General features: G+C 49.6%; 1 protein-coding gene across 1 annotated transcript in view; it reads right to left on the reverse strand.

Moving 5' to 3' along the window:
• The window catches only part of LOC133343793 (integrin alpha-11-like), a 56237-nt gene that overhangs the window by 19419 nt on the left and 9626 nt on the right, over positions 1–27192 (reverse strand). The window contains 10 exon segments of the mRNA XM_061553625.1: positions 785–933; positions 8800–8953; positions 10822–10889; positions 13186–13351; positions 14077–14227; positions 15617–15765; positions 16930–17057; positions 18802–18919; positions 21645–21736; positions 23615–23724. Coding sequence (XP_061409609.1) covers positions 785–933; positions 8800–8953; positions 10822–10889; positions 13186–13351; positions 14077–14227; positions 15617–15765; positions 16930–17057; positions 18802–18919; positions 21645–21736; positions 23615–23724 — 1285 coding nt within the window.

The raw sequence follows: 27192 nt of genomic DNA on the forward strand, positions 1-27192 counted from the left end.
GGTGGGACATAGGGCAGCCTTGCTTAACGTGCAAGCGACGAGGTTTACAACGTGTTAATTACGTAACATCCATGACAAATAGTTGAATAGTACTTGTTGTTTGTGTTTTTTTTTTAAGTTAATTGTCAACACTAACTTGGCACCAAACCGAGTCAAACATAGACCCCCTAGTGTCCCACCCCCTGGCTTCAGCGGTCTCTCCACTGAACAACAGGGACACCCATGCCGTAGCCCCCTTTCAGCCTGCAAATCACCGAGCATATTTTTTCTGGCCTTCAACAAGGCAATGTGCATGCCCCTTTGGTGATGATGTGATGTGACATGCAAGGCATGATGGGGAAAACCTTTCCCACTGTTACAAACCGCACCTTTTTTTGTCCAGAAATCACCTTTTTGCATCACGTACTGTCACTACTCTAAAGTGCTGTCGACGACCACCACCAAAACCTCGGCTGGCCTGTAAGAGCCATCTCACTGCGGTGGCGAGATGTTAACTACCTCGCCTGGTATACAGGAAGTCATGGGTTCGATCCCGACCCTGATGCCTGCTGTATATTTGGAAACTGTGTGTCTTTCTCCCCGTGGTCGTGTGGATTTTTCTCTGGGTCCTCTGGTTTTTCCCTCCACATTTAGAAACATGCGTTTAGAGTATTTGGCTGCTATACATTTCCACATGATAAGCCACTTCATTGGGCTATTATTTGTGATCAGGTCGCTTCTGAAAAAGAGCTATATGGCTCAGTGCGCCTTACCTGGTAAAATAAATATATTTCAGTAATAGTACCTGTTCCCCGACCAGGGCCTGGCGAATAGCGTAATCCGTGGAGGTGTCGTCCCTGCCGAACGTGACCACCTTGCCCGTGTGGTTGTAGCGAGGTGCTCCCGCGATGTACAGGGTTTTCCCCTGCAGGCTTGCGGATGAGAGCGAGTACCCTGAACGTGACAGAAACGCAAGAGTTGTGCGGTCTCACTACGTGTCCACGAAACACGAGCCGAGCTATGTAAGCGAGTCGCCTCCCGCTCCTCTCCCCCTTGGCCCACCAAAACTCCACGCCCCGTTTCAATAATGCGGTTAGGCAAGCCGAATTTAGCTGCCAATTGAGACAGAAGCCAAAACTCTTCCAGGTAATTTCACTTCTTGGGGTTGGCCTGAATTCAACATCAGAATGCAGGTCGAGTGGAAATATTGAAATCTGGGAAAGACCTGCCCAACTCACGTGAGAATGTGAGCATCTTGGATAGTTGCGGATATGCCACCTTTTTCACAAATAAGTGGCGATAAAAAGAGCACTACTTTGTGAAAAGTGAAATGTTAATTTGCCTGTGGAGAGACTAGTTCTCGGAATGTGCAATTTCCACCACTAGCACGAGGCTGCCAATGGAGCAGAGCACCACCTCACTGCTAATGTTTTCATAGATACTCCCAAACTAGAGTTTGAAAGTGGTGCACAAGCACAAATAACAAAAACAGTCAATGCATTTGAAGTATGGGAATTGACGGCAGGAACTTTTTGACGGGTAACACACTTTTATTAAATCCTTTAGGTATCACAATACAACGTGTGGTCTCTCTTCTTCCTCCGACACACTCCACTAATCTCGTGTAAGCTCTAGGCCTCTGGCTACACCCGATACACTTGACTCGTGTAGACCCTATGCCTCTGGCTACACACAATATACTCGACTCGTGTAAGCCCTATGCCTTGGCTACACATAGTACATTCGGCTCGTGTAGATCTATGGCTACACCCACTACACTCGCCTCTGGGTTACACAGAGTCCCGGTCCCCTTAGGACAGCGGGGCTAGGTACCGCAGGGCTCTAGGTCTTCATCCCCGTCTTCCTTCTTCGCTGGTTACACACTGCCCTTACGCCTGTGTGCATCCCCTTTTATAGCCCCTGCTCACGAGGGACGGAGCTGATGCGGCGTCGACGTGAGCGTCGTTCCTTAATGACCCAATCACGACGCACTCTCTCTACGATCCGCTTTCCCCAGCGCGTGTTAACATTACTCCACCAATCACACTGCGCTGCCACCTGATCACTCCCTCTCAGCGCGTCACCGCCCACAGCCAATCGGTACCCCGTAACCCACGACCCCGCGCTGACCCCTGATCCTCCACCGTCAGCGCGCGTCACCACCTACACAGCCAATCATCACGCACTGTGCATACGATCCTTAATCCCAGCGCGTATCACCTCTACATCACCCCCTCCCACATAGCTTGCAGCCGGCCCGGCTGTTAACCTACAACACAACATAACGCAACGCAGTAATAAAGAACTCCACATCCCAGTGTGCCCCGTAACACAACAACAACAACATAACACAACCTTAAATATGAAGCAATATACAGCCCGACGAACAACACAATAAAAGCGAACACCGTAAAACGAACGCGCCAAGTGTCACTGTGACCCACGCAGTGCCGAGGCGCTCCGGCTGCCTCGACTCCGCACGTGGTAGGTTACACAAAGTAGCGCGACCTAGCGCGAGTCCGTCTGGCCGGTCCGTCGTATGGAACGGGACGTTGGCGACCGTCCGGTGTCTCCGGCAGCTCTAGACGGCACGGGTCGGGCCTGGAAGGACCGGCCCCGCCGTGAAGATCCGGCCGCCGGTGGTCGGCAGCAGTCAGTTCCGAGACACCTGGGAGCGGATCAGGCGGAGACATGTGAGGAGCAGGCAAGGACAATTCCCCCTCCGGGTCGTCGGTCACGTCACATGCTCGGCCCTCACGACACAAGGGGAGGCCATACGGAGGCGAGAACGGTTTCAGTCGGGAGGGGTGGACGTACCAACGGCGTTTCCCCCATTTTATCTGAACGCACTGGGGGCGTGCCACCCGCACGACCTCCACGGGTCCCCGCCATGGCTTCAACAATTTAGGCGACGTGGCCAAAGGTGCCTGAGGGCAATGCAGCCAGGCCTTGTCACCTGGTTCCCAATTGCGCACGGACACCTTCCGTGCCCGCAACCGCTCGTTCGCAATTTGGCGAGCCCGCGAATTAAGCCGTGCGGCCTCCCTTGCCTCTGTCAGTTTATGAATATTAAATTTAATATGCTCTGCCAATTTAGAATTAGTTCGTGGTGCGGGCAGACCCAGCTGCGTTTCCATGGGCGGGTCGGCTTCCCGACCGTACATTAGAAAAAACGGGGAAAACCCCGTAGCTGCATGGGGGGCCATTCTATACGCGGCAAGGACCCCAGGGACCTGCAGGTCCCAATCAACATGCGACTCACACACCTGCTGGCACAGCATAGAGGTCAATGTCCTGTTAAGCCTCTCCACCATCCCGTCCGTCTGCGGGTGGTACGGGGAGGTACGCACCTTTTTGGTACCCAACAGGTCGCACACCTCCTGCAGTAATTTACTCGAAAAATTTTTCCCTTGGTCAGTCAGCAAGCGTTCGGGAGCCCCCTTGTCCAGGACGTAGCCCTGGACAAAGGCGTCCGTCACAGCCGCCGCCGACTGGTTGGCGAGTGGCCACGCCATAGGCCACCGGGTAAAATATTCGACCCCCACCAACAGGTACTTATTACCCCTAGGCGTGACCGGAAAGGGCCCCAGAATATCGAGTGCAACGAGCTCGTTAGTGCGCGAGACCTGAATAGATTGCAGCGGTGGATTAGCTGCCACGGGCGGTGGTTTCCGTCTGGCGCACTCAACACAACCCTTCAGAATATTCACCACGTCACCCCCCATTCCCGGCCAATAATAGTCACGCTGAAGCAGGGCAAGCGTTTTGTTAACTCCCAAATGCAAGAGGCGTTCGTGTGCGGCCAAGACAACCTTCCCCCTCACAGCAGAAGGCACCACAATCGCATGCCGCCGGGACAAACTGTCCCATCTCATCAACAGGCCCTGCTTAAGCTCGTAGGAGCCAGTTCGGTCGTGGCTACCTTCGGAACCCTCCGTCTTTCGGCGCAATGCCAGCAGGGAGCTGTCCGCCATTTGGAGACGGCCCCACTCAATCAACGACAGTGAGAGCAGCGAGTCCTGACCCCCTGGGGTAGCGGGACCATCCCCAATTGGTGTGCTCGCGGTCGCAACCAACGCCTCCCTACCTTCCGTAACCGGAGGTTCACAGCGCGCCGATCCCGATAAGCACGCACATTTGTGACAAGGCAACAACCGCGACAGGGCATCGGCATTCGTGTGTCGCAACCCTTTACGGTACGTAGTCGTGAACTGATAGTCCTGGAGGACTTCCAACCACCGCGACAATTGGCCCGAGGGCTGGGCAACCCGTAATGAATACTGGAGCGCCGCATGGTCCGTCCGGACCGTGAAATGACGACCATAGAGATATGGCCTGAATTGTTGTACAAAAAAAACAATGGCAAGTAGTTCACGACGGGTGACGCAGTAGCGCTGCTCTGCCGGCGACAACACCCTGCTACCATAGGCGACCACCCGTTCGACCCCTCCAACGACTTGGGACAGCACTCCCCCAATGCCCGTGTTGCTAGCATCCGTGTCTAGCAAGAAGGGACTCTCAAAGTCCGGATAGCACAAGGGTGGGGCCCTTACCAAGGCGTCCCGGAGGGAGCAGAATGCAGCCTCCTCCTCCGGTCCCCACCGGAACTTCACTCCTTTTGCCGTTAAAGCGTGCAAGGGCTTTGCAATGGTGGCGAAGTGCTCAACGAATCGGCGATAATACGAAGCAAAACCGATGAAACTGCGCACGTCTGACACTGACGTGGGCGTCGGCCACGAACTGACACAGTCCGTCTTCGCAGGATCGGTAGAAATCCCCGAAGAGTCGACAATGTGACCCAAGTACCTCACGGATTTACGAAAAAGATGGCATTTGGCCGGTTTAAACTTTAATTTAGCTGATCGCATTCGCAAGAACACCCCTCTCAATCGCTGGAGGTGTTCTTCGAACGTTTTACCGAAAACAATGACATCGTCAAGGTAAATGAGGCACGTCTCCCACTGCAAGCCCGACAAAACCAATTCCATAAGACGCTGAAACGTCGCAGGAGAGGAGTGAAGTCCCATGGGTAACCGGTTAAACTGAAACAGGCCCCCTGGAGTCCGGAATGCAGTCTTAGGCTTAGACTCCTCGTCGAGTGGCAACTGCCAAAATCCGGACAATAAATCAAGAGTCGAGAAGTATCGCGCACCGGACAATGCATCGAGAGACTCGTCCATCCTGGGGAGCGGATATGCGTCGGCCACCGAGATCTTATTCAGGCGGCGGAAATCGACGCAAAATCGCAGGGACCCGTCCTGCTTTTTAACGAGCACAATAGGTGCTCCCCAAGGACTGGAAGAAGGCGAAATAATGTCGGCTTCCAGCATATCGTTAACTGCCGACTGAACATGTTCCTTCTCAGCAGGACTCAGTCGGAAGGGATTTTGCCTGACCGGTGCCGCATCGCCCGTTTCAATGTGGTGGCGTAGCAGGTCCGTGCATCCGATATCATACTTATGTTTACTGAAGACATCCGAAAATTCAATCAGCAACCCGCGCAACGCACCCAACTGTAGCGCTGACAAATCGTCAGAGTCCGCGCACAGCATATCAATCCAATCTAGGTCCTCCTTTGATGGTACGCTATTCGTGGGGCTCGGATCAGCCTGCGCAACCAGCCTCTCCTCCGCAGGGACCCGTGTCGCGTGAGCCAGCACGGTGCCCTGCTGAATGACGGCCGGCCGCGCCCCAGCGTTTAAAACCATGACAAACGGATCCCTGTCTGCCCCAACCAAAGTGTGAGCCACCGATAAATCGAGACCTCCAACAGCCCTATTAGAAGGACCCAAAAGCATGGCCTGTTCCGAGGCCTCCTTCCCCCATTGCTTCCGTAACCGGAGGGGAATCAACATTTGTGAACCCGGGGGCACGTGCACGGTCTGTGTTGCTAACGCCTGAATGGTAGCGCACGCCGTCCGAATTACATTAGGGCTCGTCAAAAATGAAATACGGCGACCCGATGGTAGTTCAATGCAACGCTGATCAATGAGAATTTTGATGGGCATTTTCGCCAAAAAATCAGTGCCCAATAGGCAAGGAACCGCCAGGGAAGATGAAACGAAAACGGGTCCCGACAATTTGATATCACCAATGCAAATGGACGCCCTAATCTGACCGATAATGCCCAACGATCCCCCGTTAGCGGCGTAAAATGGCACATCCACCGGAAGAAGCGGACGACATTGTACCGGGAGAATATTATAAATGAGATCCGAAATAATAGTCGCCGACGCCCCCGTGTCCACTAACACCCTGACCTCGACCCCATCAATCGATCCGGTAACGACGGATGAACCCGCTGAGGCAGCCACTATTCTGTGCCCCAATTCCGACCATTTAATGTCTCCCCGGTCCCGGCCGAACCCCCCTCTCCGAACCGAATCCCCGAACTCTACTCGGCTCTCCCTCGTCGCAACGCGACGACCCATACGTGTCGAGTATGCGGGCCAAGCATGTGAGGTGCCGCGACTTGCCGGGGTTTGCAGTGATGACTTGGGGCCTTGGTCGTCGTCCAGCCGAGGTCCCATGGCGCGCTGACGTGGGGCGCGGCAACCGGAGGCCACGTGGCCACGAAGGCCGCAGTTATAGCAGGTGATGACAGTAGTCGGAGATCTCGGTTGCTCCAGCTTGCGGGCCGCTCGCAGAGGCGAACGACCCCCCGACCTCCAGTCCCCCGCTCGTCCCGCGATGAACGCGTCCTCTCGTGGGCTGACGACTTGGGGCACGGTGTCAACCGGACCCGGAGTTGAGGGCACGGCAGCGTTGCAGACGACCCCCTGCTTCCGTTGAAGGACCTCGTGCGCTTGCATGCTCGTGGCGACCCGTAATGAAGAAATATCGGTGTCGTCGGCCGTGTTGATGGGGACCCCCAGGTCCTGCGCCAACTTGAGCAGCTGCTCCAAAACCATCGCATCTTGGCCCTCCTCGTCCATACGAGGGAACGCGGCGTCAGCGAGAGCGAGCAACGCCGTGCGGTAGGCGAGCACGGTCTCCGTGTCCGCCTTCCGTCTTGCGTAGAAATGATGGCGGCACGCCGAGGGAGGACCGTAGACTTTGGCCATGAGAGCCAGCGCATCCTTGAGCGTGGAGCGGTCCGACCTGCGTGCGGACGTGAAGGCCGCGAGCGCGTTGTCGTCCAGCATGGCAGGCAGTGCCCGCAGTGCCGTAGCGTCGGACCAGGCGGACATCTCTTGATGCGCCAAAAATCTGCGCTGAAATTGGCTCCAATCCCCGCCTTCCGCCTTGAATGCTGACAACGTGGGAAGGCGCTGCTGAAAGATAAAGTCGTCCTCCTCCTCGTGCTTCCTCTCTGCCCCCCCGTCGGTGTGTAAGATGGCGGCCCCAGTGGCGGGTGTGTGATGGCGGTCCGCCGCGCGCGTTGGTGACGTCAGCGGCCGCGCATGGAGAACCGCTGCCACGTGGTGATGGCCGTTCCCGCCAAAAGTTGGAGCGGATGAAATGGCGGGAATCGCCAAATCGTTTTGGCGGGAATCTGCAGGGCGACCCTGTAGCACGTCGGCCGCCGTCCCCGCTCCTCCCGACGAGCTGATCTCCGCCAAGATGGACGCGGCGGCGAGCAGCAGCTCCGCCAGACGGGAGTGTGCCTCGCGAAGCACGGTGTCAGTCCCCCGTCGCTCGACCGGCGCCGTCGGTGGATCCTGCCCCGTGGGCAGCTCCTCTTCCTCACCCCCTGATGCCCGCTGGCCCGCGTCGTCGAGGTTGTCCTCGTGGTCAATCCCGTGGGTCCGACGGTTCCTCCTTGTATCCATGCTTGGAGGACCGTTTCACTTCTGACGCCAGTTGAAGTATGGGAATTGACGGCAGGAACTTCTTGACGGGTAACACACTTTTATTAAATCCTTTAGGTATCACAATACAACGTGTGGTCTCTCTTCTTCCTCCGACACACTCCACTAATCTCGTGTAAGCTCTAGGCCTCTGGCTACACCCGATACACTTGACTCGTGTAGACCCTATGCCTCTGGCTACACACAATATACTCGACTCGTGTAAGCCCTATGCCTTGGCTACACATAGTACATTCGGCTCGTGTAGATCTATGGCTACACCCACTACACTCGCCTCTGGGTTACACAGAGTCCCGGTCCCCTTAGGACAGCGGGGCTAGGTACCGCAGGGCTCTAGGTCTTCATCCCCGTCTTCCTTCTTCGCTGGTTACACACTGCCCTTACGCCTGTGTGCATCCCCTTTTATAGCCCCTGCTCACGAGGGACGGAGCTGATGCGGCGTCGACGTGAGCGTCGTTCCTTAATGACCCAATCACGACGCACTCTCTCTACGATCCGCTTTCCCCAGCGCGTGTTAACATTACTCCACCAATCACACTGCGCTGCCACCTGATCACTCCCTCTCAGCGCGTCACCGCCCACAGCCAATCGGTACCCCGTAACCCACGACCCCGCGCTGACCCCTGATCCTCCACCGTCAGCGCGCGTCACCACCTACACAGCCAATCATCACGCACTGTGCATACGATCCTTAATCCCAGCGCGTATCACCTCTACACATTTATCAACAACACTGTGGCCTTAATGGGAAAATAAATAACAGGCAATGGCCCTGTGATATGAAGAAGTCCCATTTCCAAAAACATCGCCCGTTAATATATTTTCCTTTTAAAGCCACAGAGTTATTGGTAGTATATATACCAAAACAAACTACAACCGCAACAAAAGTAACGAACGCAGCGAATGCAACACTTCACATCACGTCGTCGGTAGCTAGGCCAGGCACATCGATGGCTGGGCCGTGTGGGTGTGGGTGGTGTTGGTGGTGGTGGTGGCCGCTGCGACAGACCGAGGTAGGTGTTGTGGTTCTTGAGAGACGGCGGGAACTCGGCGGCCAGCGCGGCTGGGGGCAGCAGCACGGAGCCGGCGCCGCCCGCGTCGGGCACGTGCAGCACGGTGCCCAGCCAATCGAAAGCGCCCACCGCCCCCAGCAGCCAGCCGTCCTGTGAATCCAGCGGTCGAGCCTTAGTGTCTCCCACCAGGGCGATCGATCGATATATACGCTCCGTCCGGGTTCATTGATATAGGTGCGAAGGGATCGTTTTTGGAGTAAAAAAAAATTTTGATTTGAAAAAATTATTTAAAAAAAATAATTTTTGTTTAAGGCGAGTTTTTGGATATTTTTGTCTTCGGAATTTGGGATTTTTAAGATAATTTCTGTTATGTTACGTGCCTTCGTGCTAACTGAAGTGACGTTGCCCGATTTCAAGTGACAACACTTTTGGTGGGAAAAACGCGCAGATGTGATATCACTGAAGTGACATCACTTCCTATGACAGTGACTTCACACTTTTGGATAAATCTCAAGCGATCGATATTTTCGGATCTTCCGACCTTTAGCATGACCTTGTTTAAGGAGGGGGGGAGGCATACAACACACTCAGGTGGGCACGAAATGGTAAAATGTTAAGACAAACTTTAAACAAATATTAAATGCTAAAGAGAATGAATAAGGATACAATCTGCTTTTGTCTACCACGCATTCTGCTCTGGCTCTCGCTCCCAGTGTTCATGACGAAAGGCTGCAACGCCAATGAATTAATTATATTTCGACCAACATGTTTTTACTTGACAAACATTTCGCAGGGCGACTGCACAGCTCGTCCAGAAACTATGGGGCTGCATATTAATCTGTATCCACGCTCCGCTTTGTCTACACATTATATCTCTACCCATGTAAGGTTTACATCGAGATGTAGAACAATAAGGGTGCTGCTCGGCGACTTAAAAGAGGAGACCAGTTGATGAAATTAAAATTACATACTCTTTGGTTCACGTCGTTTCGATCGCAACACAAGCGGTTGTGTTGCGATCGGAACGTCGTGATTTGTTGTATTTTATTTTATTTCTAACCACGTGACTTCACCGAAAGAACCAAAAAGTATGGATTCCTGCAGTCACCAAAAGCTGCAAATCAAAAATGCAAATGAATGCACAAGACTGGACAGGGCGAAGGGAACTCAATCCATGAAACTGCCTTGAGGCTGGGAACCCAGGAGAGAGATCACACAACAGCAACTCCAGCAGAGGTCGCAACCGGGTACCCGATACCCGTACCCTACCCGATACCCGTACCCTACCCGATACCCGTACCCTACCCGATACCCGTACCCTACCCGATACCCGTGCCCTACCCGATACCCGTGCCCTACCCGATACCCGTGCCCTACCCGATACCCGTACCCTACCCGATACCCGTGCCCTACCCGATACCCGTGCCCTACCCGATACCCGTGCCCTACCCGATACCCGTGCCCTACCCGATACCCGTACCCTACCCGATACCCGTGCCCTACCCGATACCCGTGCCCTACCCGATACCCGTACGCTACCCGATACCCGTACCCTACCCGATACCCGTACCCTACCCGATACCCGTACCCTACCCGATACCCGTACCCTACCCGATACCCGTACCCTACCCGATACCCGTGCCCTACCCGATACCCGTGCCCTACCCGATACCCGTGCCCTACCCGATACCCGTACCCTACCCGATACCCGTACCCTACCCGATACCCGTACCCTACCCGATACCCGGCTACCCGTACCCGGCCGGGTACGGGTACGGGTAGCCGTTTGCGAACCTGGTGTGGCCGGGTACGGGTACGGGTAGGCCGTGAGTCACTGGTGAGTCACCGTTTGTCACTCATTTCAGGTAGGGTACGGGTACGGGAAGTGAACGGGTACCCGTACCCGGCCGGGTACGGGTACCCATTTGTGACCCTGGTGCGGCCGGGTACGGGTAAGGAATCAAAACCCGTTTGCGACCTCTGCCTCCAGGAGCTTCGTAGTCAGGAGCCGCTCGTACCTTCACGGGGAGTATGGAGAATCCAGCCTCTGACATCTCCATCTCGAACGTTGAGATGTCGCTGGTTCCTGATGGGAATCAAAGCGACAACAACACAGTGACGTGAGGGCTCTTCTCTGCCAACATCACAGTCATTTTTCAGCTCTAAATGTATTTTCCCAGCGTAATCAATATACGTTATAATTGCTTTAAAGGCCTTACACATACCACATCTAAGTTAAAACATGAATCTAGAGTCACTATAATTCATTCATTGGTTCTGTCTGTAGTAGTGGCGTAGATATTGAGGCTGCAGGCGGTGTAACTGCACTGGCCCACAGGGGCCCAGGAGCTGGGGTACGGAGAGGGGAGAAATTGGACGGTGCAGAAGGCGGCGAGGGGGGGGGGCATTTAGTTCCTTGTACCCGGGCCCATGCCAACCATGCTACGCCACTGACACTCGTATTCCCAAATTATATTTTATTCACCCAGGAAAGATTCACCAAACCTCAAGACTCATTTTCAGCAGAGTCCTACCTGAGGTTGGTGGAGGTTTTTTTCAATATCCTCTTTTCTTCCATCGGATCATTGGACAAATTGATTGCCTCATAATTACCTCACAAACCGAAGATTCACAAATTCCTTGTGAGTAGGATCCCCTCTGATAAGAAACAACTTCACATATCAGACCTTATGAACTATCTCCATATATATAAAAGGCAAAGTTGTGAATATGTGTGTCTGTTCAAAATGTTTAGCGTACTTCCCGACATGCAACAAACTTGCAGTGTACACAATACAAAAAGTATTAAAAAAATACTTTTGTATTTTGTGGGGGGGGGGGGGGGGGCGCAATAATTGATATATTTTGCACGGCAAGTGAGCGGTGACGTCACATCTGTGATGTCACCCGCATGCGGCAGCGTGACGCAGTGTGCCTGCTGACGTCACCCCCCCCCCACCCTCCGCGTGTATCCAAGTCTCAGGTGAAGCCGGGTAGTAAAGCTAGTGGCCCATATAAGTGGGTTGTGGGAGGAAAACCGACCCTTGCCTGTTCTCTGTGATGTTGATGAATGAGAATAGGTTTTCCCATTTTTTATGGCAACAAAACAGGCATCCTCTGGTCTAACACCGTTTGGGACGAGGCTCAAAAGAAAGCTGGTGTGGACCAATCAGTTTCAAAGACAATGCATATGTTATCAGAGTATTTTGTTTGCATTTTGACCACAAGTATCGTGGTTCATGCAGACATGATTCCTTGTAAAAGGTTTCAGTTTGGTGTTTTAACATCTCAACACAGCTGTTTTATTGCCAGAAAAAAAGGGGAAAACCTATTCTCTTATTTTGGTACTGGCAAAGGAGGTTCCATGATGTTGATGAATATTAAGTCGGAGTTCCTGGCATGTTATTTCTAAATATGGGTTTCACTTGAGGCCCATTTGTAACCACACCAATCAAATGTTGTGACATTGTGTAAAAGGTTGAAAACGCTTACAATAACAGGAATAAGGAATACAATTGCTGCTACAGTAAACTCGTGTATAACTGTACATCTATATCAGCTCAAGCCTCCCATAAATCTGGTAACTTCTGTGTGGCCACCGCTACTCGAAATTCCTCCCCTCTCCCTCCCTCTCTCCCCTCTCATCGCCACCCTCTAATCCCCAACATCTACACTGTGTATCCTTGATGATTCTCCACTTCCCGTGGTGTGCCACGAATGAACAGTATTATATATAAATAAAAAAACTAAAATGTAGTCCATTCAACAAAAACACCTCCCTAATAAAACAACAGATAGGTGACGTTTTGAAAGACCACATGATGTAACTGGCATTGGCCAAACTCCCAAATGATGAAAATTTATCTGCAAATCCGTCAATTGGGATTACACAGACCAACATCACCTAAACTGTGAAAACTTGGCAGGACCTCCTATATTTGAGTCTAGTAGAGTCTATTGGAAGCACCACTTAATTCTCTAATGATATATTTTCAACTTGTTAACGCGCCGGACAGTATCTGCTCATTCTCAAAGAGACAGAATGACTCGGAGGCACGAGAAACGACATACAGCAGAAGCAGGAGATCCTGCGCTAAAGTCCCCCTAAAGCTCCGCGGTCCTCTACACATTAAGGTGTTATCGATTCATTAATGAGAGTTTACGTGTGGCAGGAAAACCCACGTGTGTGAGGGGGAAACACTATATCCCATACAGACGGAATAGTTGAAGTGCACATTTGCTGTAGCACCTTCTCCCGGCCAGCCAGGCAGGGTATGGCACCGCGATGCCCCCGGAAAGGGAGTTCCACAACATTTGTGTGATTCACCAACCCTCGCTTGCCTCCACAATGCTGGATTATAACGCATAAATTCACTACACACCCTCCAGGCTATAGATGCGTTCCCCAAGGGCCTTGGTGATGTCCACGAGTGCTCCTGTGCTCTTGACGTCGAAGTAGTATTTCTCTGTGGGCGTGCTGGCGATTGAGCGGATCTCCGCTTGGAGTTTTTCCACAGGAATGTTGGAACTTAGGTAGTAGTCCAGAACCTGCATTGGATGGAGATAAATGGGAGCAAAAACACAAAGATCCCCCGTTTAGCCTAAACAGACTGTTGGGACAAGTGCTGTTAGCGAGCACCTATGAAGGCCGGGCATGGCACACGAGGGGGTGGGTGGCCAGCACCACGCCCGGCTGCCTTTGTCTCCCTAGTGGCGATGTTCACACATCGCACCAGGTACTCGTTTCAGGCTGAGTCGACCTAGGGGAGGCCCAGGACCGGTTCAGATATATGTCACTGGTGTTGGCCGTGAGCGGGAATCGAATTCGTGTCGCCGGGTTCGTCGTGAAGCGGAATAACTGCATACAAACAAACACGCACACATGTTTCCACGTAATCATGCATGAAAACAAATAAAAATGGTCCCCCCCATAGCCTTTTAAGACTGTTGGGACAAGCGCTACGAGCAAGCAAGTACCTGTGGAAGCCGGCTAGCACCACACCCGCGATTTGTGGTAACCACGTTTTTTCTTTCTCAATTTTAAGCAGCACAAATTTTCATCGGCAATAAGCAGCACAAAACCCACAACGCAACTGTACTCCAGTATTATTATCATTATTAAGACTCATGAGTATGGTACAGCCATAATTGGCGACTGCCATCTGTGCAGCCTCCTCCCACATTGCCCAAAGGCTTAGAAGCGCTCGTGAATGCCCTTCCTTGTGCTCCTCTGTCCCTCTGCTCCTCCTCCCTTTTGCCCCTCTGCCCCTTACCGCAATGCCGAAGCGAGTGATCCCGTCATTGTTGCAAGCCTCGATCACCCCTGGCAGTTTGTAGGCATCAGATGACTCCCCGTCTGTCACCACAATCATCACCTTGGACGCCTCGGCTCTTCCGCCGTTTTCCGGCAAAAATGCGGTCGCCCTAGACCCGACACAGAGGCGCTCCCATTAACACCACGAGCAGAAATAGAGTAAATCTTCTCAGTTTTGAAGGAAAAAAAAACCTATTCGTATTTTAAACAACAACTCTTACGAGGGGAGACAGAATCAGATTATAAGATATCAAGGCAATGGGGATAAATACATGGAGTTATAGGTGATCCAATGTATGTATGTTGAACTTCTTTCATACTGTATGCATCCAACCACGCTAATCGTAGGTGCGGGAGGAGGACAACAAACTGAACACGAAAATAAGTTCTGAAGAAATTAGTTTCCAATCTAGATTGAAAAGCGCATAGCTCGAGTTGCATCCTAATATCGGAAGGAAGAGCGTTCCAGACGGCCGCAGAAGCGCATCTGAAAGTGCACGATGCAGTGACCGTCTTTGTTCGATGGCTAAGCCAAAAGCTGCTGCGAGGATGACTGGAGTTCGTGTGATGGTTTATGCTCCTTGACGAGAACAGCAAAGTATTGTGCTTCATTTGTTGCAAGCACTTCGTGTGCAATGAGTTGTCTAAGAGACAAAGGAGTGAGAAAAGTAAGAGTAAGGGCAGAAAAAGGAAGAAATAGAAAGGAAAGGAAAGAGAGAAGAGTAATAGTCAATACATAGTGAGGTGAATGGCTCAAATCGGGTGAAACTTCTCTTAACCACAACTTTACTGCCTGCAACGTCTATGCTCCATAACCCAAATTGTTCAGCAAAAAATCCCAGGCCTCCCCCATGCCATGCCATATCGGTATATAAGCTGCTCCGTGACAACAAAACAGATGACTGGCGTTTATATTCAATGACTTGTTTGTTGAGAACACTGGGCTGGCAACCTCTGAGAGTCTGAGTTGCAATCCTGAGAGTGAGAACGGGCCAGGAGGCTCACAAGTTGCAGCATGAACTGGCACCGCTGACGTTTCAGGTTCAGAAGAAAAACATTCTCATAGCTCGATTTTGATTTAAAGATTACGGGACTGCAGGGATTCATATTCTTGGTTCTTTCGGTAAAGTTACATAGAGGGGAAATAATAAAATAATAAAAATATAAAACAATAAAAATTATCACGACGTTTTGACTGCAACACAAGCAATCATCATCAGGTGTGAAAGCCACAGCAAGAATTTAGGTCAATATATTTCAGAACCAGATTTAACGTGATGCAGTCCCTTGTAACAACGCTGAACTATATCACCAACTAACCACATTTGAGAACATGATTTAATTACAGGCGGCTGCCTGGATATGAAACCAAGATCTCAGCAGTGCAAACTCAGCACTTTGACCTCCGAGTAACCCAGCCACCTCACACACCAGAGTTCTACACCAGTAGTATATCAGGGTGTCGAGGTGTTGGTATGGCACCAGACTAAATGGCTCACCGTGCTGTCTCAATGCCCATGGCCGTGTTGGTGACTTGGCCTCCGCGCTGAGGGATTTTGCTGGCTGCAATCTTCAGCTGCGCTTTGTTGGTGAACTTGTTGAGGCTCATCTCATTGCTCACAGTTTCCCCGTACTGCATGATGCCAACCTGCACGGAACATAGCCGAGTGTGTGAGGTTAGGACGTAAGCGTACATTTGGGTGGTCGCTATAGAAGAACAGTACAGCACTCGTTAGATTTTGCTGCGATTTTATTCTGCTGCCCACCAATTAGCCCTGCGGCTTAGAACCATCCGCCGTACACGGTGGTCATCCATCAAACCAGTGTCACCGTGTATTTCCATTTGGCTCTGCTGATATCAAGGGCTCATGGCCAGGGACATGCACCAGATGTCACGCTTGCCCATCCCTTTTCAGAAGGAATCAATGCAAAACAACGTCATGGACACACGACGGATATTGTACACTCATCATTAGCCACCATAAACTCAAAGCCAGGTCAAAAGGTCAAGGAGTGGACTGTGACCTTTCCCAGTAATTGCACACTATGTTTATTGACTGGCAAGGAGTCCCAGACGCCCAGGAATGGCCCTGGGCTGTTCCAGCACAGTCCAGATCTTCTCTCCACACTCCGTGAGTCACGTGGCTCTGTGAGTTTGTCCTCTCCTTGTCCATCAACCCGACTGGTTTTTAGGGCATCTCGGGTGAGGTTGGCGCAATGGTGAGATGTTAACTACCTCGCCTGATATACAGGAGGTCGTGGGTTCGATTCCGACCATAATGCCGCATGTATATTTGGAGTTTGCATGTTCCCCCTGTGGTCGCGTGGATTTTTCTCCCAGTCCTCCGGTTTTTCCGTCCACATTTAGAAACATACGTTCAGAATATTTCGCTGCTATACATTTCCACATAAGCCATATGGTTGAGCTATCATTTGTGGCGGCTAGATGGTTTCTGAAAAAGAGCTATACAGCTCAGTGGGTCTTACCTGGTATAATAAAAAAGGTTAGTTTAGAGAGCGTGGGTTTTACTTCTCAACGCAGGCTACGTGGCCCACTCGAGGAGCCCACTTAGTGCTGGAATGGCTCAGCAGAGCTGACACGGGAACCCCTACCGAGTCCACTAGCACGGTTCACAACAATCGATTTTCCACATGCACAGTATAATGCATGCATCACAAGCGTACGAAATTATTTTCATTGGTGAGCCGTGCATCGTTAGCATGGCCGCTAATCACCGATGATAACGATGACAATGATGGTGAGCGTTTAGCTCCACATGATCTATCACGCAGCATTCAGCAACACAGTCACCTGCGTCTGCCCAGGCCCAATGGGGAATGTCTCCAGGATGGAGCTGAGAAAATCCAGCACGGACGGCCAGGGCCAGATGCTGTTGGAGCCATCGAGAACAAAGACGATGTCCAGGAAAGAACGGCAGCCTGGGAGCCAGAACGGAGCACGGACGCACGGCGGTTAGTTTGGCAGACACGGAAAGGCAGGCCAAGATGCAATTTCGTGCAACGCCTCATAATCCCGATGACCAATTCAGACTGAGCGTGTCCGATCCCTGTCGAATCCCATAAGTTAAGCAGGGTTGTGCCTGGGCGACCACCAGGGCTTGCCAGGCGTTGAAGGCGTGGGACTGCAAGATGTTACCCCCTCGTGTGTGTGGATTGTGTCCTTCATCTGGTCTTCTTCCACATGCCAAACTCTCATTTTTAAACCTGGTAAATCATCTAATTCCAGGACCTTCCTTGAAATATAGTCTTGAAACTCAGTGAGTCTCGAATGAGTTATAAGAATAATTATATTGTATGCTTAACGTATGGCAAATTGTTCAGGAGCTAAACGCCAATATCGAGGTCTGCCAGCCACGAAAGGGCTTCAGGAGATAGTTCGTGTCGTTTTGCTATTCTACTACTGAAGGAGGGCAGTCTACAGCGGTTTACAATATGGTCCATAGTTGAGATCGCATGGCCACAAACGCGCTACTGTGGCTTGTCTTTAATTTTCCATTCATGAAGGAGGTGTGCGCATCGGCCTGTTGATGTTCTGATGCGGTAGATGGTTCCACCGGTGTCTGCGAGGAATGCCAAAGCCAGGAGGACCGATGTTTGTGTCTCGAATGAGGTGATAAAAAATGTGTCACATTCCTATACTGCACTACGTTATGTGTAATCACGAGGACAACATTGCTTGATCAGTGCTCCTATGAAGCAGAGAAGCTTTATAATGGTTTTCGTGTGAAATCTGCTCTTTGTTTTTGACCTAAGAGCCACGATCTTGACTGGTGTCAGAGTTCCTGTGTCTTTAAACTTGTGCTCAAATCTGTTTGTAAAAAAACATTCTCCAGTAATCATGGAAACCCAATGTGGTAATTGGCAATTAAATAGGAATTTGGAATGTTCAACACATTACTTATTGTTAAAATTGACTGTCAATTCTTCACACTGGTTTTTAAACCCAGAATTCCACTGCAAACTACATTGTGTTCAGATGACCATTCAACCTCATTATAAAAGTATAATGAAAGGAAATGCTTTACTGCTTTAAGCTTTTGACCAAATCACCCAGAAAGCACTCGACCTCACCATATTTCAGTTTCAGTTTCATTTATTTGGTATAGCCCTGTGAGCCATTCGGCTCTTGAATTGGGTGCAACCGCAACAAACAAAAATATCTCAGAAGCTAAGCAGAACTGCATCTGGATACTGCTCGCATGGGTGACGACCATGCACAAAGGACCGGTGCAATGAGCTGTGTGGGCTGTAGATAGCAGTGCAGCAGAATCCATCCGGACCAGCGTGGTGAAGTATGGTCAAACATCACTCACGGCCCGCAAGGTGTGAGGAGGTCCTTGCCCAGCACTGGATTGACAAACTGGGCTGTACATGTTCACTACTACTTGATCGTTGGCAATGTAATCCACCACTTGTCAAATGAGGATGGCTGGTAACATTCTTGATTTTTAACTGACACCGACTGCGGTATACGGTGTAAAACCTAACAGACGGCCGATCAAGCTCAGAACAGCCTCAAGTCACATCCGTCTGTCGCCATTCATAAAGTATAAGAGCCATTCAACGGCAGAGCAGGCCCTGGGCATGATGCCACGTGACATCCTCTGTGACAATAGAGTATTTTTGTAAAACACATTCGTTCCGTTCATTGACTCTGCCATACCTGTCATAGTCGGCGCAAATGGCCTTCCAAGCTGCCGGAAGTTAGATCCAGCCACAGCACAGGCACCCACGGGGAAATACAGACTTCCACACTCGTGAGCCCAGAGCGGAGCGCAGGACTGTGGGTTTCACACACACACACACACGTGACTATGTACACAAAGAGAAAGGTTCCCTGTTTTTCACTGGACAGACTGCTGGGGCAAGAATAGCCTCGAAATGTGTCCGCATCTTAAGACGCTGTGCAGACACAATGGGCATGCGTATTTTATATTGAGAGGCGGGCAATCATTGGCCGAGGGATACAAGGAAGGCTTTGAGGCTGGGCTTGAACAGGGGGCAGGCAGTCAACATGAGAAGAGAGGAAGAAAGGAAATGAGTTCCAGACAATGGGGGCAGCAAAGGAGACTGAGCACCTCAACTGTCAGTGACCACCTGGTAAGGCTGGCACGGTACATCAAAGTTCAAAGTTCATTTATTAGGTATTGCCCTGGGAGCCATTCGGCTCTTGAATCGGGTGCAACCGCAACAGACAAAAAACAAAAACATGAACAAGAAAACAAGCAAACAGAAAATCCATGGAAGGATGATGTGGCCAACGCCATGCACCCTCAGTCAGCTTTGTCTCCCAAGTGCTGGTTGTTGTAGCGGAGACACACGGCACCAGGTACTTATTTTGGGCTAAGTTTATCTTGGGGAAGCCAAGGGGAGATGGCTGGTGGCGTGTGTGGTCAGGAATGAAATCAGTCTTGTGGCAAACTTTGAAAAGTTGCCTACAAGTTTGGTGTAGGGTGGGCCTCTTGTTGGAAGCAACTACTGTTGCGTGCCAATCTGTATGGGTCAGATTGGCAATAAACATCCAAAAATGCAATAGCTATGGCAGACTGCACATTTTCATGATACTGTACTGTATATCTTGGCGTGTACAGATTCATGAGGGCCTTGTTTTGTAGGTTCAGTGGTATTTGGGTACTGGAGTAAATATAAATGGTAAAGGGTACAGGCCTGAAACGTCTTGCTCACGCCACTGCTGGCAGCAACTTCACAGGGTATTTGGTCCATAATACAGTTGTTTTTTTTGCCAGAGTTGAAAAACAAATCTGGCTGTCGCCTGATGAAGCTAGTTGTAACTACTGGCGAAACGTCGTACTTAGATTGTAAATGTTGTGGCTTCGCTCTACAAAACACCGGTGTATTGTACTTGTAACGAATTGGCATGTTCTGTTTACGTGACAAACCTTCATAATTAGCTGTGTCAGATGGGTTCAACAACACATTTATATATTTACGCGATCTGACCCAAAAAAACCTGTATTGTGAGTGATATTGGTCGTGAAAGCCCGAGTATTTGGTCGATGTTTCCACGCTGGCCACATGTCTTGGAAGAAGTGTAAGTACCCACACTTTACCCCACTACACAAAATGTGGCGTGCACATTTGCACTGTTGGGTAAAAAGAAGCAGGGGTGGGGGACATGTAAGAAACTTGAACCATTGTTTCAACTGATGTCAATGTCTGTAGTGGTGGTTTGTTATGTAACTATTATCTCTAGCTTCACATCCCTGAATGACATCAGTGATGGATAGCCCATGCTGATTATCCAACGATACAAAACTCAAAATGGAAAAGCTGGTCTTGTTCATCAAGAGGGGATGCACAGTTTTAGCAAAATACAAAGTGTCCCCTCAAATAACATTCGGATGACAGAAACTTCATTCATCTCAAAGCTTTGGTTTGACGGCAAGATGTTGATTTGAGGTGCTATTGAACACAGGGATTAAACATAACACGTGGCTTCTCGACTGTGAAATCTTGGCAGGACCCTCCTGAAAAAGTGTCTTGAGACTTGATGAGGCCTTGCTGGGTAAACAAGCATATATATATAGATAAAAAGTTGCCTCTCAATAGGTTTAATGGGTTTCTCTTTAGAACCCATTTCAATGATATTTATGGCTGATGTCACGACATTTCTTCTGTGTGGCTGTTTTTGTTGTAGTTACAGCCTGCGCTGTATAATACATCGGGCAGGCTTAAATGTTCAATCACATGTCCAGATAATGTCATCATCACCATCTACTTTTTCCCAAGTTACCACCAGTAAATAGAAACTACAGTGTGCACTGTACAAAAGAAAAAATATCCGCATGTTTTATCATACGGATTCAAGTAATGTCACAAATCTAGTAATGACAAAGCCAGTATTTGAATTAAAAAAAAACAGCCTTCAATTCACACAGCATAACTTCATCATGTGCTGGAGAGTTGCAGGGGTTAGCGACTTGATGACAGTAGAAGCCATATACAGTCTGCGGCACTATCTTCACTACGTGAGAAAGTGGAAAGGTAGTGCAGGTTCCACTGGTTCAAACCTCTGTTTAAAACATTTAAATCATAGAGTTGGGTGATTGAATATGACCTCACAATTCATGGTCTGTGTACATAGACCTCATATACACAGCTATTAATGAAAAATTGGTCAGATTAAATGTTGATGTGATCTAATTTGTCCCCATATAGAGAAGTTGGAGCAATCACAATAGCGCTATGTCATAATCCTTCTTTAAAGCGCTTCGTCAACAAAAGCCTTGCATTTTGGAGAAGAGGTGTTTTTGATGATTTTAAATGTGCATTATTCTTATGCTACATATGGTTCTTGAGTTATAAGCAGAATGACAAACACATCTAAATAAATCAACAGTAGTATGATTGTGATGATGATGATGACAGTAAAACATAATTGAACACATCAATAGTAGCGTGGCAATGCAGTTGCATGACTTCTACAGTAGGCCCCTTATCGTGGCCAGGGCCAGGCCGGATGCACACACTTGGAATGCTGCTCACCATGATATTCTTGGTCCTGGGGTGGACGGCCAGGCTCAGCCCCAGAGACATGTTCTCCCTCACCTCCGACACATCCGGGATGGTGATGGAATCTGCCGAAGAGAGACAAGGATCCCCCCTAAAGCCATGCAGACTACTGGAGCAAGCGCTGCTCTTCTTCCTAAACTCTCTGTCCATGGGACAGGTCCATGGCTCCAGCTCCCTCCATCCCACTCACTCTCGCCCCCCCCCCCCCGCCCAATGGCGGAGCCAGGATTTTCAGGTAGAGGGGGCAACCCCTCCAGCAATGAAAAATGATAGGAGTTGTTAGCAAGTAAGGACTTGTCCCTTGCTTTTTATTCGACGTGTGTGCGGCGATGGTGCAGCCATTGATCAAGGGTCGAATTCGAACCGCGTTGTGTGATCGGCATCGCGCTCGCTGAAGGTGTTTGTCTTCAGGGAAGTCGTGGACTCTATTCGCAACTGCGCACAGTTCTGAGTCACTTATAACTGCTTTGCCGTTACTTATTGCCAAATATGGACTCACACTATTGTCCTATCATCTCATAGAGTCCCTGGCACGTAATAATATGCTACACAGTGGCAGTGGGGGGTCGCAAAATGCCGATTTATTACTAATAAACCCCAATGATCCGATCGAAATTATGGATTTCGATCGGTTCATTGGGGGGGCACGTGCCACCCCCCCCCCCCCCCCCCACCGGCTCCGCCAGTGCCCCCGCCCCCCTGCCGTCTTCACCTCGCAACAGCAACAGTCTGCGCTAGGATACTCCACACTGTTGCTTTCCTCAAGAGCGTTCTTGGGATGCCAACATGATCCAACTGGAGTGTCGCACCAAACCCAGGGGCCAAGTCGGGGTTGACGTAGCCATATAGACCCAGGCATTAAACGTAGAATAAAATGCCTTCCAAACTTATTCTCATCTTCTTGGTTCTTTCGGTAAAGTCCACCTGAGGACGGCTGCTTGCATTGTGGCCGAAACGTCGTGAGAATTATTTTGTTGTGTTTTATTTTTATTATTTTATTGTTTTCCTTCTACGTGACTTTACCGAAAGAACCAAGAAGATGAATCCCTGCAGTCACGGAAGCTTTAAATCGAAACTTACTCTCACTTTAAAAAAACACAAAAAATATATATTTACCCCTACAATCATACAGATTTTGAGTGCGAGTGCTGTTAGAAAGCACCAATAAAGGCTGACACAGCATAGGTCATTGTTCTTCACTCCTTTTCAGAGGGGGGCCACTTTCGCCGATAAGACATCAGGCCGCCACACCGCCTGCAAGGGGTGTTTTCACTATTTGTGTATTGTCAGGGGAGCTAGAAATCAGGGCCGCACTAAAGGCCACGTTCAAAGTTCAAAGTTCATTAATTAGGTATAGCCCTGTGAGCCCTTCGGCTCTTGAATCGGATGCAACCGCAACAAACAAAAAAACATGAACAAGAAAACATCTTAAAGTGACTATGTGCAAACAGAAAAGACAGCAAAATATTGCAGAAAAATCACCGTACACCAACCCTGTGCAAATATCCCAGTGGGATGCAAGTCAAACAACAACAACCACAAGACAACTTAGATTAAGGCCATCAGTCTAACTCTGTACTACAACAAACAAACATGGCCAAACCAAAAAACTTTTCGAAAATCACCAAAATAAAGCCATAAAAGCAGTGTTCTTCAGTGCCTTGCACTGAAGAACACTGGCATAGGTGATGGTGTGGTGCGGGACCAACATCAAGCCTGGGCCACGTTGGTATCTGAGCACTGATGCTTACACACTGGATCAGGAGCTCGCTTTAGGCTGAGTTATCCGGATAGTTTATGATTCTACATGCCACTGATGCAAACTGTGGCTGGGATCAAACTCAAGTTGCCAGGTTCTTAACACGGTGCACAAACCGCAGCACCACCTCTCACACATATACTTACAAACCCACACACACACAAACACAAATGAGTATACTGACCACTGAACTGCAGCTTCTCACAGTTCCCATTACGTGAGGGGACAGGACACTTGTACAAGTCCCCGGTTCGTGGACCAGATGACAACAAGCTGGGCGCCCCAACCAACAGCCTACGCACGACAACACACGACAAGCAATCATGTTAATCAAATCTGTAAGAGACGAGACCAACCCTTCAAAACGGAATAGTGCAGGCCAGAAACCTTAAGTTTCAAACAACATGCACACATATATTTTTTTTAATTAACCACAGTGCACGTCTTCTTCTTGGTTCTTTCGGTAAAGTCACGTAGAAGGGAAGTAATAAAATAATAAAAATAAAACATAAAATAATTCTCACGACGTTTCGGCCACAACGCAAGCAGCCTTCCCTTCTACGTGACTTTACCGAAAGAACCAAGAAGATGAATCCCTGCAGTCACGGAAGCTTTAAACCACAGTGCACTTCTTCAGGAGCTTCTGATGGCTTTTGCATAATGCACAAAAGCTCAGTGCTTTTCACACGTTTGTGTGTTGTTTGCGACGACATTGTCTTGCGTGTTCAGGTCTGACAGCCGAAGTCCAGCCTCACGGGAAACTGAATGGATGTCTTGAATTCGTCTACTGAAATGTCCCAGGTTCACAGTGGTTTAAAATGCGACGCACAGTCTTGCTCAGGATTTCCAGAGTCGCGTGCCGGCAGGCTTCTCTGATTCTCCACTTCAATGGGTGATGGCCACATCAACCACGGGTGCTACGAGGAACTCGACTCAAGGGTGCACCATTGCTTTCAAGGAAGGTCACATCCAGGGGGTTCAATGGCTGGGTTGATGATGAGACATCTGTGATTGACATTTGTAAACGATACGCGCGTGACGGTCAATGCTGGTTTTTTAGGCGCAGATTTTGCTATTAATTAATGAAGGGGTTTTATTTTTCCATTAGTCTCTAGTACTAAAGTTTATTTCAGACCACAATGGAATAGTTCTAGCCACAAGTGGCTTTGCAATTTTCCATTAACTGACCCGGAGGAAGTTTCTACTGTATATATACGATATACGATAGATGCAATGATGTGCTATGCTTGAGGTGTAATTGTTCAAAAGCATATTTATTATTTACTCTTGAAATGTAACATTGGAGTTGAGAGGCACATCATGAAATAAAATATTTTGAATGTGGGATTCATAATCCAAATGAACTTGGTGGCAATGCCTTAGTAAATGTCTTAAAATTAAATTTAAAATGTTAGCAGCTGTGTGCTTATCACAGTTATAAAACGAGTCACTCATTATATATTATTGCCCTGGTGTGGTCTGCCTTGTAGCAGCTAAGACTCAGGGGGATGTGAGAGCTGTCCCAGCAAAGCCCTCTGTTACACATAGAAGGCCCTATCCTAGAAAGACAAGGCCATTACGTAACTAATAATCAGTATAATGTAGTCCACCTTCATTTTCTTTTATGGACAAAAATAAATGAAGGAATTGCATCATCAGTGCTACACAGGTGTAGTGTTGTAAAATACGGACTTATAAACTTCTTTATGGCACACACGGTTTATTGCCTTATTACACAATCCTTATTACATAAAGGGGTATATGGTCCCCTCACCCGTTACCCTGAGGAGGTACAGCCTCCAGACCTTGTACAGCTCCACACTCATGCTGAGCTCCTATTCTAAGGAGGACAAGCCTCCGGACCTGCTGTTTATCTAATCTCCCCGCTAGCCAAGCGTCCTCCGGCTGGGACCTAGGGGAGGCACACTGACCCGCCGCTGGCCCGGCGGGTCCCCGACCTCTGGTCGCTCAGGACCTTCGCCCTCACAAGGGCGGGAAGGCTGGGAGCCAGGGTTCTATCCAGGACCTATCTCCCCTGACCACTGGTTACTCTGAGCCCCAGCCCTGACAAGGGCTGGAAGGCTTGGTCCAGGGTCCTAGATGTCTTCGGCCGACTTGGGTCTTCGTGTAGCAGAACTGGCCAAGAGCTCTCAGCGCTCCGGCTTTTATACCTGTTCGTGGCCGGGTTGTCCAATCCACGGCCACCTTGTGGAACCCTCCGATTGGTCCTTCCCAATCTGGCGTTTGGATCCTACCTCACCCCATTTGACCCTGACCGTTTGATTGAGCGGGAAAACCTTGTTTACGATCCGCTCTCTCACAGCTTGCGAACAGCGAGTAGTTATCACCACTACACAGACAACAGCATAACACAAACGTATCATCACATTCATCAAAAACTCTTCCTTATGAGGAAAACAACACACGAGGGGCGTCCTGAAACGCTTAAAATCACATTGTCCAGAAGGGAGGCTCTTGTTGAGAGCAGGCAGATATAAGCAGATGGAAAAATATATTGAGTTCAGTACGCATAATAGTTTTTTTGGGGTTAGAGCGCCTAAATATAAATGTGTTGTTAAACCCACCACCACCCTACACAGCCAATTAGTAAGGTTTGTCACGTAAACAAAACATGCCAATTCGTTACTAGTTCAGCTCACCAGTGTGTTGAGAGAGTAAATCCACAACATTAGTAACTTATTGCCATATTTGTATACGTGACAAACATTATTAATAAGCTATGATGGTTGGTGGTGGGTTTAACGACACATTCATATTTACGCGATCTAACCTAAAATCCTCTATTATAGATAATATTGATTGTGAAAACCTACGTGTTAACGTCATATTAGGCCATCTGCAAGGGAATAATACAAAAAACTATCGGAAAGTGATGATATCGTGTCCAATGAAGCCAACATGAGTTATTATAAATATGTGTGGGCTTTCAATTAGTCCAGCACACTGAGGCTCACTTTTCATGCACCGACCCTCATTCAGAGGAGACACTGCTCACATGTCAGCTTTCTCAAGATGTCCCAGTTGTTCAACACTAAAGTGGAAAGTGCAATCTCCAAATTTACAAATCTAGGTCAACTTTTTTCTGCCACTCCTCTCTCTGCTTTGTAGAGGGCCATTGCCAACACGTGAGCCTGTCGCAGCAGTTTCCTTACTGTTGTCCGCGGACCCCTGGTTGGCCGTTAGGCTACTGCTACAGAGGGTCCGCGGAAAAGAAAAAACACATTCCTGCGGAGGGAGCTGGTAGGAACGTTGGGTTGCTCGGTCAATGGCCTGCAGGGTCAACGGCGGCGTGGTGTATTCCGCAAATATGCCCGACTGTGAGGGCGGGCACAAGCCAGCGTGAGTAGGTTAAACGTTGAGTTTTATAAGGGCACCACGGGGTGACCAGCCCCTCCCCACCCAGCTCCTCCCCACCCAGCCCCTCCCCACCCAGCCCCCACCCAGCCCCACCCTCCCCACCCAGCCCCTCCCCACCCAGCCCCCACCCAGCCCCACCCTCCCCACCCAGGCCCTTCCCACCCTCCCCACCCAGCCCCTCCCCACCCTCCCCTCTCCACCCAACCCCACCCCTACCATTTTTGGATGCACAATAATCCCCTGTGGGCTGGTGTAACCAGGAGGTTCCTACCAGTATAATAACATCCTCACCAAGGAAATGTACAATTTTAAATAACTCGTAGGTTGAAAAAGGGTCCGCACACTCAAAACGGTTGGGCACCGTTGACCTATATCGTGTGTTTC

This window comes from Lethenteron reissneri, chromosome 18 (genome assembly GCF_015708825.2).
Source record: "Lethenteron reissneri isolate LAM-NWPU_2019-01 chromosome 18, ASM1570882v1, whole genome shotgun sequence".
Lineage (NCBI taxonomy): Eukaryota > Metazoa > Chordata > Hyperoartia > Petromyzontiformes > Petromyzontidae > Lethenteron > Lethenteron reissneri.